Source organism: Buceros rhinoceros, unplaced genomic scaffold, assembly GCF_000710305.1.
Source record: "Buceros rhinoceros silvestris isolate BGI_N320 unplaced genomic scaffold, ASM71030v1 scaffold8388, whole genome shotgun sequence".
Taxonomy (NCBI): domain Eukaryota; kingdom Metazoa; phylum Chordata; class Aves; order Bucerotiformes; family Bucerotidae; genus Buceros; species Buceros rhinoceros.
This window is the reverse complement of record NW_010425091.1, coordinates 36,145-46,102: the sequence shown is the minus strand read 5'-3', so window position 1 is coordinate 46,102 and position 9,958 is coordinate 36,145. Positions and strand designations below refer to the sequence as shown.

Sequence of the window (9,958 nt, the reverse complement as noted above, 5' to 3'; positions counted from 1 at the left end):
AAGTGAGCTGCCCTTGCCATGAGAGGTACGAACACCTGAGGGAGACTCCCCACCAAACCCTGCAGAGCAAGTTGCTCTTGAGGAGCTCCTGAAGGGGCTGAATGTAATGCAAGAACAGGCTGTGGAATGGCTTGTCCAGATGATGAAGAGGAGGTTTCTGCATGCATGGTCCTCTTTCATTTACCCTATTCCCCCTCCTCCTCTGTGTACATCCCCCAAACATCCCAGCGCAGTGGTGGTGAGTGCAGGGTGACAACACTTCTCTCTGTCTTGGTTTCTGATGCATTGATTCCATAAAAGCAAAGCAGCATGCTGGGTATTTACAGCAGAGCTTGGGACATCTTCTGTCAGCCTGGTAATGCAGAGAGACAAGCTCAGTGCTGCTTGGCTTCTAGAGAGTGGGGGAAGGGATTAAATGCACTTTTCTCCATTGACTTACGTCCTGCTCTGAAATCAATGATGTTTGCACAGATCCACTCAGCTGTTTGAAAACCAGCAGCTTGTTTGGTCAAGTGTGGGGAAAAGTTCTGAAGGAATTGGTTCTTATGATATGGGTAGATAGGATAGATCCAGCTGCTCTGCAGGAACTGTTACAGTCTCCTGATTATTATTTCTTCTCTATCATCAGTCTATATTAGTTGAATATACTCTTTAAAACATTTTTTCACTGTTGCAGAGAGAACAGCTGTTGGGAAGAGGAGGAGACAAATGCTGCTTTTGTTTCTTCTGAGGCTCGGAGGGGCAAATGAAACTTCAGAGAAATGGGATGCAGAAGGATATTTTTATCTGTTTTTAAATCTCTCACAGGATCTACCTGAACCTAAGATCTGAGCTAGTCCAGGGTAGCAGTGTTTTTCTCCCAGTAAATGCTTGTACTGTAAGGTGCTGGTACACTGTTTGTCATGAAGATTGCTGTGTTTGCTCTCCCCCCTGCAGGGGGGCAGCAGCATGCTACCCCGATTTTACAAGGGAGGGTGCACAGAAACTGCATGTAGATGGGCTTACACAGGGAGCTACTGAGAGAGCCTGAAACTGAAGTCTGAGGTCTCAAACCATAGGCTGGCAGCCTTGTATACGGTCTGCTCTTTCTCTTAGGTCTTAGAAGGACTTTTAGAAATGCTCCTAAGGGAAAGGATTTTTCTTCTGTCTTCTAGAGCTTTCCTTTGACTCCAAGTTGCACAATATGGGCAAATTTGTTTGGTTTGCAATCAGCTGTGTCTGATGGACATTTTTTTGGGTATGCCTATTTAGAAATGCGCAGTTGCTGCTTGTGTAGATGAACTTTGGCAGATTCCAACTAGCTAGCTGGGATCCTGGTGTCTCTATAGCTTGGCAACATCCACAGCATAGCAACCCAAATGCTCACTGTCCTCCTTTAATGTTTTACAGCCACTGTAGTGCTTCAGGTAGCTAATGTTACTCTTCCATTAATATCCCCACAGTCTAGCTGGAAGTACTTTATTCATCTGAAAGGCAGGTGTATCCCAGGGCATACGGATATAAAGGTGTGAGCATGACCTGTACGCATGCTGAGCGCAATGGAGCAGAACAGTTGTGTTCGTGTGTACACGTAACACGTCACTTTCCATGGACTTGCTGTGAGCAGCAACATTTATACCTGGTTTACTAAGGAATAAAAAAGTTCAGCTCTGGCTGATGCAGCTCAGTAGGTGTTCAAAGTCATCTTCTGTGAACGCTACTCCCTACCACATTCAACCCTTCTTAGAGAAATTGAGAGACTTGTCTTCAGTCTTGTGATGGCAGAAGTGGAATGAACAATCTGAGTTAGTTTTAAAAACTTGCTCACTTGCTAACTGCTCCAGGGTGAAGCTGAAGATGGGCTGTAAAGGTCTTTTAGGCTGCCTTAAAATGCTCTTTAGGAGTGAGTTAGAAGTCACTAGCTGTCACTAAATGCAGACAACCAATTTCTGCTTGATTTGGCTCTTTCATTAGTGAAGCCCAGTTAAATGCAAAATTAATTTTTAAGAATTTTTTCCCTCCTAGAAAGTAAAAAAAGAAAACCATGAAGCAAGTGTAGACAGTATTCCATTAAAACTAAAAGCTTTAATTCTGTAATTTATTAGTGACACTAAAGAATAAAGATAATGTACACATGTGAGTGTGTTTAGCAATCTGAAGAGTGTGTGTGCTTTTTCCTGGAGTCTCTCTGTAGCCCTTGAGTGATGCATCTGATTTTTTTTTTCCATGCTGGATTTTTACTGCCTCCAAACTTAACTGTTTTGATGCTAGAGAAATCCTCTTGTTTCTCCTTCAAAGGTAAATATAGAATTTTTTGCTGGGAGTTAGCTCTACCTCACCCACATGACTGGTCTTCACTATTAATCCCAGCTGATGGCAGGGAGGGGCTCTTCTGGGAGGCAGCCATGTGGTGAACATTGAGCACAGTGTTTTCCCCTGCTTCTCTCCTTTTCAGACAAGCAAAATTGTTCTATGCCGCTGTAGACGTGAACTCCTTGCTGCGCTGCCTCTGTCTCTTCTTTTCCAGAAACTCAAGGGCCTGCATTAAGTCGCAGAGATCTAAAAGCTCTTGCTGAATCCAGTGGAATATGGACAAGGAGATGAAGAGCAGGAGGGAAGAAAGAGTGAAGTTGGTTATTTTTCTGGCACATGGATGCAATTATACTCTGCGCATTCCAGAGGCGTTTCTTTGAATCCTGTGCAGGTCTGCCTGCCTTTCCTGGGAGAGAGGAAGAAAAAGGGAGGAAAAGTCCCTCTTTCTGGGAGACGGAATGTCTGCACTTTCAATTCTCTTCTTAGGTAGGTTGGCTTTTTGGTTTTGTTTAGCATTTTTAATCAAACTTTCATGTGCCTTTGCTGCATGACTGAAATTCATTTCTGGTGAGCTAGAGAAAGGGATTTGTAAAGAAAACTTTTATGGAAAACTCCAATTCCAGTGTTTGGCTGCTGCTGTTTTTCTTACTTATTAGTAGGTCGATAGCCAGATATATTTTAATTTCTCATTTTATTTTTTAAAAGTGGTGGTTAAGAGTCTGTTTCTTGTTTAAAGAGGGCACTGCTTTTAAGCAATGAACTAGTGAGGGGTTTAAACCTCTTCAGCAAAACGAGATGAACAGAATGCCTTTGTTTAGGGCATAGTGTCAAATTTATTTAATTCTGTTTTGATTTGCTTGGGCATTTAACATTCAGATTTTAAAATAAAAAGGGGTTATTGTTTCCAGTTGATGCCTAAGATTAAAAACAGATGTGTTGAAGTGAAAGAAGGAGGAGTTGGGGAGAAAGGGTGGAAGAAGGGAGATAAAGGGGAAAGGCAAAAAACGGGAAGAAAGATGGTGCTAAAGGAGGGAAAGAATAGAGGTAGAGGTTGGTTGCTGAATAGGAGAGGAGTGCGGACTGAGAAAGGAGATGCTAAAGACATTAGAGTGAAAACAGAAGGGCTGGAGAGAGCTGTGAAAGCCATAGCTTACATAGAAAAGAGTTTGCAGCCCTGAGGTCTTTGATAGGGCTACAAGAGAGACTCAGAAGCAGCCTGGGTTTCTGCATTTCCAGAGGCACTGTAATGTGATGAGTGTGCTCCTGCTCACCAGATCGTGCTGACAGGCAGACAGCTTTGAAATCCATTGTGGCTGGGCAAAGGCTGTGATTCTTGGGTCCTCCTGGGTACAGGTGTGAAAAAGTGGGTTGGTCTTTGATTCCCTGTGAAGAGTTGAGTCCCCCAGGCTTGTGGACTGATGTGGCTGGCTGGAGGTAGAAAAGGGTTTTTGGACAGTTGTAAGGAAATGTGGCAGGGGACAGCCCTGTTCAAGTCTCACAGGGGTGGAACATAAACTAGCCAGACTTCTAGATATCTGAAACAGGCAGCATTTGTAGAGCTGCTCAATAAATTGTAGAAAAGGTTTTCACTATCGGGATTAGTCAGCAAAGGTTTTATCTGTAGGAATGTGGCAGGGAGGCTGGACATGTTACAGGATCTGCAGGGGAGTGTAGGCAGCAGTTTGCCCCCCTAAACATCTCCTTTGGCCATTTGTGTCTCAATATGGTGGAGGTAGTGTTTAAACAAGACTCCCAGAGATGAGACAAGAAGGTTGGGAAGAACAGCTAGGGTTCTGCCAGAGTTGTCTGGGCTGGTGAGCCCTGCAGACGTGGCCAGGAAAGTGGCTCTGGAAATTAGGAGACAGAAGGGTGGGTTGCTTACCTCACTGATGGAGACAAATGGGGACTGCAGTTTTTGATCCACCAACCCTATTCAGCTTGCTGAATATTCCAGTAATTTGAAGACTTGGAGCAAAAGGAATAAGCTGTTGTCACAGAAAAGGTGCTTTTGGCTGTAATCTAAATTATCATTGCATGAGGAGGGCTGCTTGTATCTATAAAACACAATGGGCTTTATAATCATCATTGTTATGTCTTTGGCATTTAGGCTTCTCCAGCATGCTTGTAACACACAAACCCAAACCCAGCCCCTGCCCTCAACAGCTTATGCCCTCATCCATGAGTCAAGTTGCTCAGCTTCTCTGGGAGATGTTCAAGCACTGAGGGCAGGGTAAGTGGCTTCCCAAAGCTCACAGCAAAACCTGGAATTTTTTGTTTCCTGGTACTACATGAGTCATTTAACTGCCCCTTGTCTTGTCCATGCTTTACCTGCTTTAACAGATAACTTGGTCTTCCTGCTCTGCATCCAGCTTCAGTCACCAATATTAGATTCATGTTCCAGGGAGAAGTATTCTGGTTCTCTGTTCCTAGATTGTCCCAAAAACAAGGAGTCTGGGGAGTCTTATTTGCTGGCTAAAATCAAGCCAAGAAAACTTGAAAGGAAGGTTGCCTGGTTTGGTTTTCATTATTAAGCGTACCAATAGTAAGGCTAATATATACAGTCCTTGTCTTTTGCACTCTCCAGGGCAAGCAAGCAGCTGTGTGAGGAGACAGTTTTAAGGAGACTTTTTAAACAAGACAAGATCAAAGACTTTCCTAAGTGTGGGCAAGAGCATGGCGATGCTTACTTCCCCAGTGAAGGCTAGCTAAGTGAAGTGGGAAGTGTGAGGAGTGGAAGGTGATACATGTGAATGTGTGTGCCTGATGATGATGCATGTGAGTGTTTGTGACATCTGATTCTGATCTCAGTCCACAGCTGGTCAAAATTGTTTCAAACTCCTTGTGTAACTCACTGCACTCCTAAAAATCAAAACAGAAATTTCCAAGGGAGATATCTGTGATTCTTCACTTCTGAGTGTAAAAATCTTTGTTAGACTAAGGCACTTCTCAGCCAGTAAAAAAAACCTAGCAAATGCTTTCTTTGTAAAGGTTGTACTGAGTTGGTTTAAATTTTCAGGTGCTGGAAGTCTCCTTTGCCTGCCTTCAGTCCCTCCAGGTCAATTTTGAATATTTTTCATGAGTCTTCCAATAAAGTAAAAAGCTAATTTTCTTATAATCATACCTTCACATAGGTGATGCTTTCATGCCTGACTTTGACACTGGTATTACATACTATTACTACACTCATTGTCTAGTGTGTGTGCTTTGCCCATCAGAAACTGATGGGTACGAGATCCAGAGCAGATGTGCTAAGCCAAAGCAGTCATCCAGTTTTCTGGTGTCTTGTATTGGCAGCAACTTTAAGCGTTGCTCTCTGCAATGCTTATTGCATCTGGCTTGACTGACAAAGATGTGTTCAGTGTGTTAGAATTGCTATGTTATGCAGGGGTGCAGCTATAATAGCAAAAGTATCTTTTGTTCTGATGTAGCTGAGCTCTGCCCTCTAAGCACCGAGGTCAACAACTCTCTTACAGCTCTGTCCCAGGGGTATACAGTTGCTGCATTGAACACCAAGACTGATTCTCACTGCACTGGGAAAAAGGTTATGGCTCGGATCCTTCCAGTGCCTGTTGGCATGAGCAATTGGGTCTGACAGCATGCCTTTGCCTAGGTATTCACCAGACTTGCAGCTTGAAAAAATCTGTGATGATATGGAAGCAGCTCTGCAGCGTTCAGCAGTGGTAGGTCAGCCTGGGGCTGTGCTCTAGTATACTGACTCCGACCTTCTCTTCTGCTTCAAGAGCACAAGCAACCTGCAGTGTGCCCTATCGCATCTCCTTGAGATCCTTCTCCTTAAACCCTTGTGATGCTACATTCCAGCAAAGCCAAGAAATACTGTGCTTTTAAAACAGTGTGTGCTCCCAGTGAGGTTACTGGGAATTTTTGTTTTAATGGCATGCTTCTGCCTGGGACTAGTAAAGTGAGGGAGGCTGCTTTAGGCCACCAGAAAACTGAGCTGATGGATCTTACGTTTCTGCTGATTTCCCAGGCATTTTGTGAATTTCTCAGTGATAACAGTATATAAACTACTTGCTATTTCCTAGTTTTCTCATGGCTGCTCCTCTGTTGCCCTTGTTTCTTTCATGGTGGACTTACAAGATTGGTGGGACAAGGATTTTGCCCCATGTTTTTACAGCACTTCACAAAAACAAAGCCTTGGCTACAAAAAGAATCTGTAGCTGTGAAAAGGGGTTTTATGTGTGATTTTTCTGTATGGATTTCGCCTTCTCTTTGTCATTGGATTCTGAAGAAATGCAGGTAATTACTTGGTGTATTTAGCTCAAAAGACTATACTCCCAAGGGCAGATTCATATAACTGACAACTCATTTGTCATTAAAAACCCCACTAGCAGTCAAAACATCAACTGTGTGAGATCTGGACTGTTACAGTAGTGTGAATTTAATTCTAGAACAGGGCAAAGAGCTCCTCTATAAAATACTACTCTAGGAATACCAAAGGAAAGGGAGCAGAGGAAAGCAGTGTATCCATTTGGTGCTCCAGGAGGAATTCAATAGAGCTAGACAGAATTGATTTGCTATCTGGCAGGATATCAGGGTTAACACTCCTTGTGAGACAGTAAAAGTCTTCTGAAGCCAGGGATGGTTTGCATCAAATATTTCTATCAAGGCACTTCATGAGAAATGGCCTATTTTTTCTAGTAGTGCTTTGTTTTATATGAAATAGTTTGGTTTTTTAGCATCTAAAAATTTATTTGGGGGGTTATTTTTATCCTTTCTCATTTTTTATTTTACTATGAGGAAAAAAGGTAATCTTCCAGAGTGAGGAAAAGCGGTGTGCCAAAACTGAGTTGAAATTCTGAAGATGAATTCATTTTATGGGAAATAGAGTCATGCTGGGGGGAGGCAACTTTTCTGAATTTCCTGTGAAAAGCAACTGGTGTTTTGCTTTTGTGCCCACCCTGGCCCTTGTCTCCTCCATGTAGAATTAGTGGTCTGTTTCTGTGGGTTTCTCTGGCCTGCTTCAGAAGGACATTTTGTGTAAGAGCAGCACAACCTTCCCAGAAATGTCATTGCACAACTGGCTTGGAGATACCCTGATGTTTATCCTCAGGATCACAACAAATGCCCCTGTTTTCCTCTAGGCAAATACAGGGCTTTATACAGAACTTAGCAGGTTTGCAATCTGGGATTTGAATTTTCAGGAACTGCCTGAAAAATGTAAACAATCACTCTGACAAAGCCTTTTGTGTAGTTGAAAAATCATATGTGCAAGTGTGCTTTCTACACCATCCTAAATGATTGCGACTCTGTCCAGTACCAATCAAGTAGGGTGTTGCGAGCAGCTTCCTGTGCCTTTTCTCTTCAGAAATAACACAGGCAGCCTCAGTCAAACTATACCTCAGTCTAGGTAAATCAGTCCCCTGTGTTAGCAAAGGCAGCAGTCATTGCTTGTACCTGTAGTGTATTTTATATGCTTGCAGAGAAAGCTTGGCTGATGTGCACACAATAGTGGGCATATCTTGCATGCGCTAATGTGTTACAAAAGAGGCTGCTTTGGGTGCAGTGGGAACTTGGTGGTGCTCTGTCTAAAAGATGAATGGTTTTTTTTCCCCCCAAAGCTGTTTCTTCATCTGTTTTTAGAAACAGTTAGTTTACAGGAGCAGCCCAGCAAAAAGCCAAGGGTGAAGTCAGGTCACTGAGGTCTGTGAATAGATACTCTGACAGGAGAGTGGAGGATGTGAAAATGGCTGTGCAGGAAGCACAACAATGGAAAATGTGTGAAGTGATGGAAAGTCAACAGCAGTGAGGAGGCTGCATTTGTCTTGTTCATCTCTCCCTTCTTTCTATCTGCTTATTCAGTACTACTGAGTGGAGTGACTGACAACTCACCTCTGCCAGGTGGGGTTTCAAACCTTGCTTAACACGGGCTTTTCCCTGGGCAGGCTAGAGAAGGTGTATGCAGTAGTGACTGGGAGCTGTAGAGGTGGGTTAGCAGCCCCAAACCTGGTGCACACTAAGAAGCACACTAAGTACTCCGAGAAGCAAATGGGTGATGAGGAGGGTGGGTACTGCCCTGCCTCAGCAAAACCCTGTTGCTGGGCTTTTGTCAAGCCACTCTTTTGGCACCTCTGTTTTCTCATGTGAGCCATTATGTAGCTTTATCTTTTCTCTGCAACAAATCGTAAAGAGGACTGAGCAACTGCAAGATGAGTTGAAGGTGGAGAATGTGATAAAGTCACAAAACAAGTCCTGTTTCCCTCTGCTCCTTTGCTAGGAAAGCATTTGGCAGTTCAGAATGGCAAGTGTTGTAACTCAGGATTTCTCTTAATGGGCCAGACCCAGATGTCAGAATTGCTGTCCTACAAGAATCAATATACATTACAGTATATTACCAGTGTCTCTTCTCCTGTGTAGCTGACATCTGTTTTCATGGCTAGAAAATGGTTATGAAGCCTCAGTGTATGTGACTTGTTCCTGACTGACTAGGTAGAAAGGTTGAAGTTCAGATTAGTGCCTGCAGTTTAATTGCCTTTAGTAGGAAAAGGTCGGTGAAAATTTTCTTGTGCTTATATGCACCGGCGGAAGAGAGGCTGCTGTCCTGGAAACAGTCTTTTGAAATGGAGCGTGCACAGTTAGAGGCAACTGATGACCATGACTAGGCGGCATTTGGTCTGCCATAATACAGCACTGCTGCTACCTTGGTAGCATGCTTTGTGATCAGTCACACTTATATAAAGCCTTTGGTAACTCAGTCCAGCAGGGCCATATTGGGTAGAGAAGTGTATAAAGCCCATCTAACAGAAGGAAGCTAAGACACAGGTGGGTAGAGTAGGTGCTATGTTACATGTCTAGAACCACTGCAGCTCTGCCTTAAAGCCATTTTCCTTTTAATATGTCTTCAAACACAGGTATAAGTAGTGATGGGGCAGACTACTGAAACAGCTGAATCCATCAGCCACAATTTCTCAAGCCAAGGTCCTTCAGCTGCCTTCTGAAGGAATGGCTTCTAAGCAATGGGAAGGCTTGACTTATCCTTATATTGTAATAAACATACTTTATCAAGTGCTAATGACTTTTTTAGTATCAGTGTGCTGAGATACTCCATTCTTGGAGTAAATGTCTGCTGTGTCACCAGAAGAGCCCTCACAGAAAGGAAATGCTGGGCTGTGTGTATGTTTAGTCTTGGAATTACTTTGTTCTGCATATGAAGAGGAAAACAGTTTTTCTAGCTGGATAAATAACTTGTATTTAGTGACCATTGTGCTGAGCTGCTTGGCAGAGCAGAATCTGGAAGCCACCTCCACTAAATATCAGGTGAAGTCCCCTGTCTGTCCCTGTGGCTTTTGATAAAGGGAAATATTTGTATGTGTCTTACAGCATGTGCACCAGCATTTGCCCAAATTGAACTGCTTCTCATAGTATTTGAACTAGCACCAGTGGCATAACAACTCTGACAACTTTGTACTCTGGAAGTGCTTCTCAAAGGCTGTTCTGTGGAGGGAAATGGTATGGTTTCGAGCGTCTGAAAGTAAAACAAAAAGCAACAGCTCAGGAAAGCAGGGAGCGGTCAGTGCATGGGCTGGGAATCTGGATGTAGTTCCCTGATCCTGGCAAGTTACATTGGTCCCTCTGAAGCTTTTTCCACTGCCTTGTGCCTTTTACTCTGTGCCTATTTAGGCTGTAAGTTCTTCTGAGCAGAGACTGT

General features: G+C 43.4%; 1 protein-coding gene across 1 annotated transcript in view; it reads left to right on the top strand.

The window, feature by feature from the left end:
• The first annotated feature begins 2,397 nt into the window (after positions 1–2,397).
• The window catches only part of CLMP (CXADR-like membrane protein), a 38,150-nt gene continuing 30,589 nt past the window's right edge, over positions 2,398–9,958 (top strand). Inside the window, 2 exon segments of the mRNA XM_010141016.1 lie at positions 2,398–2,736; positions 2,738–2,778. Of these exon segments, the coding sequence (XP_010139318.1) occupies positions 2,633–2,736; positions 2,738–2,778 (145 nt within the window). The 5' untranslated portion in view covers positions 2,398–2,632.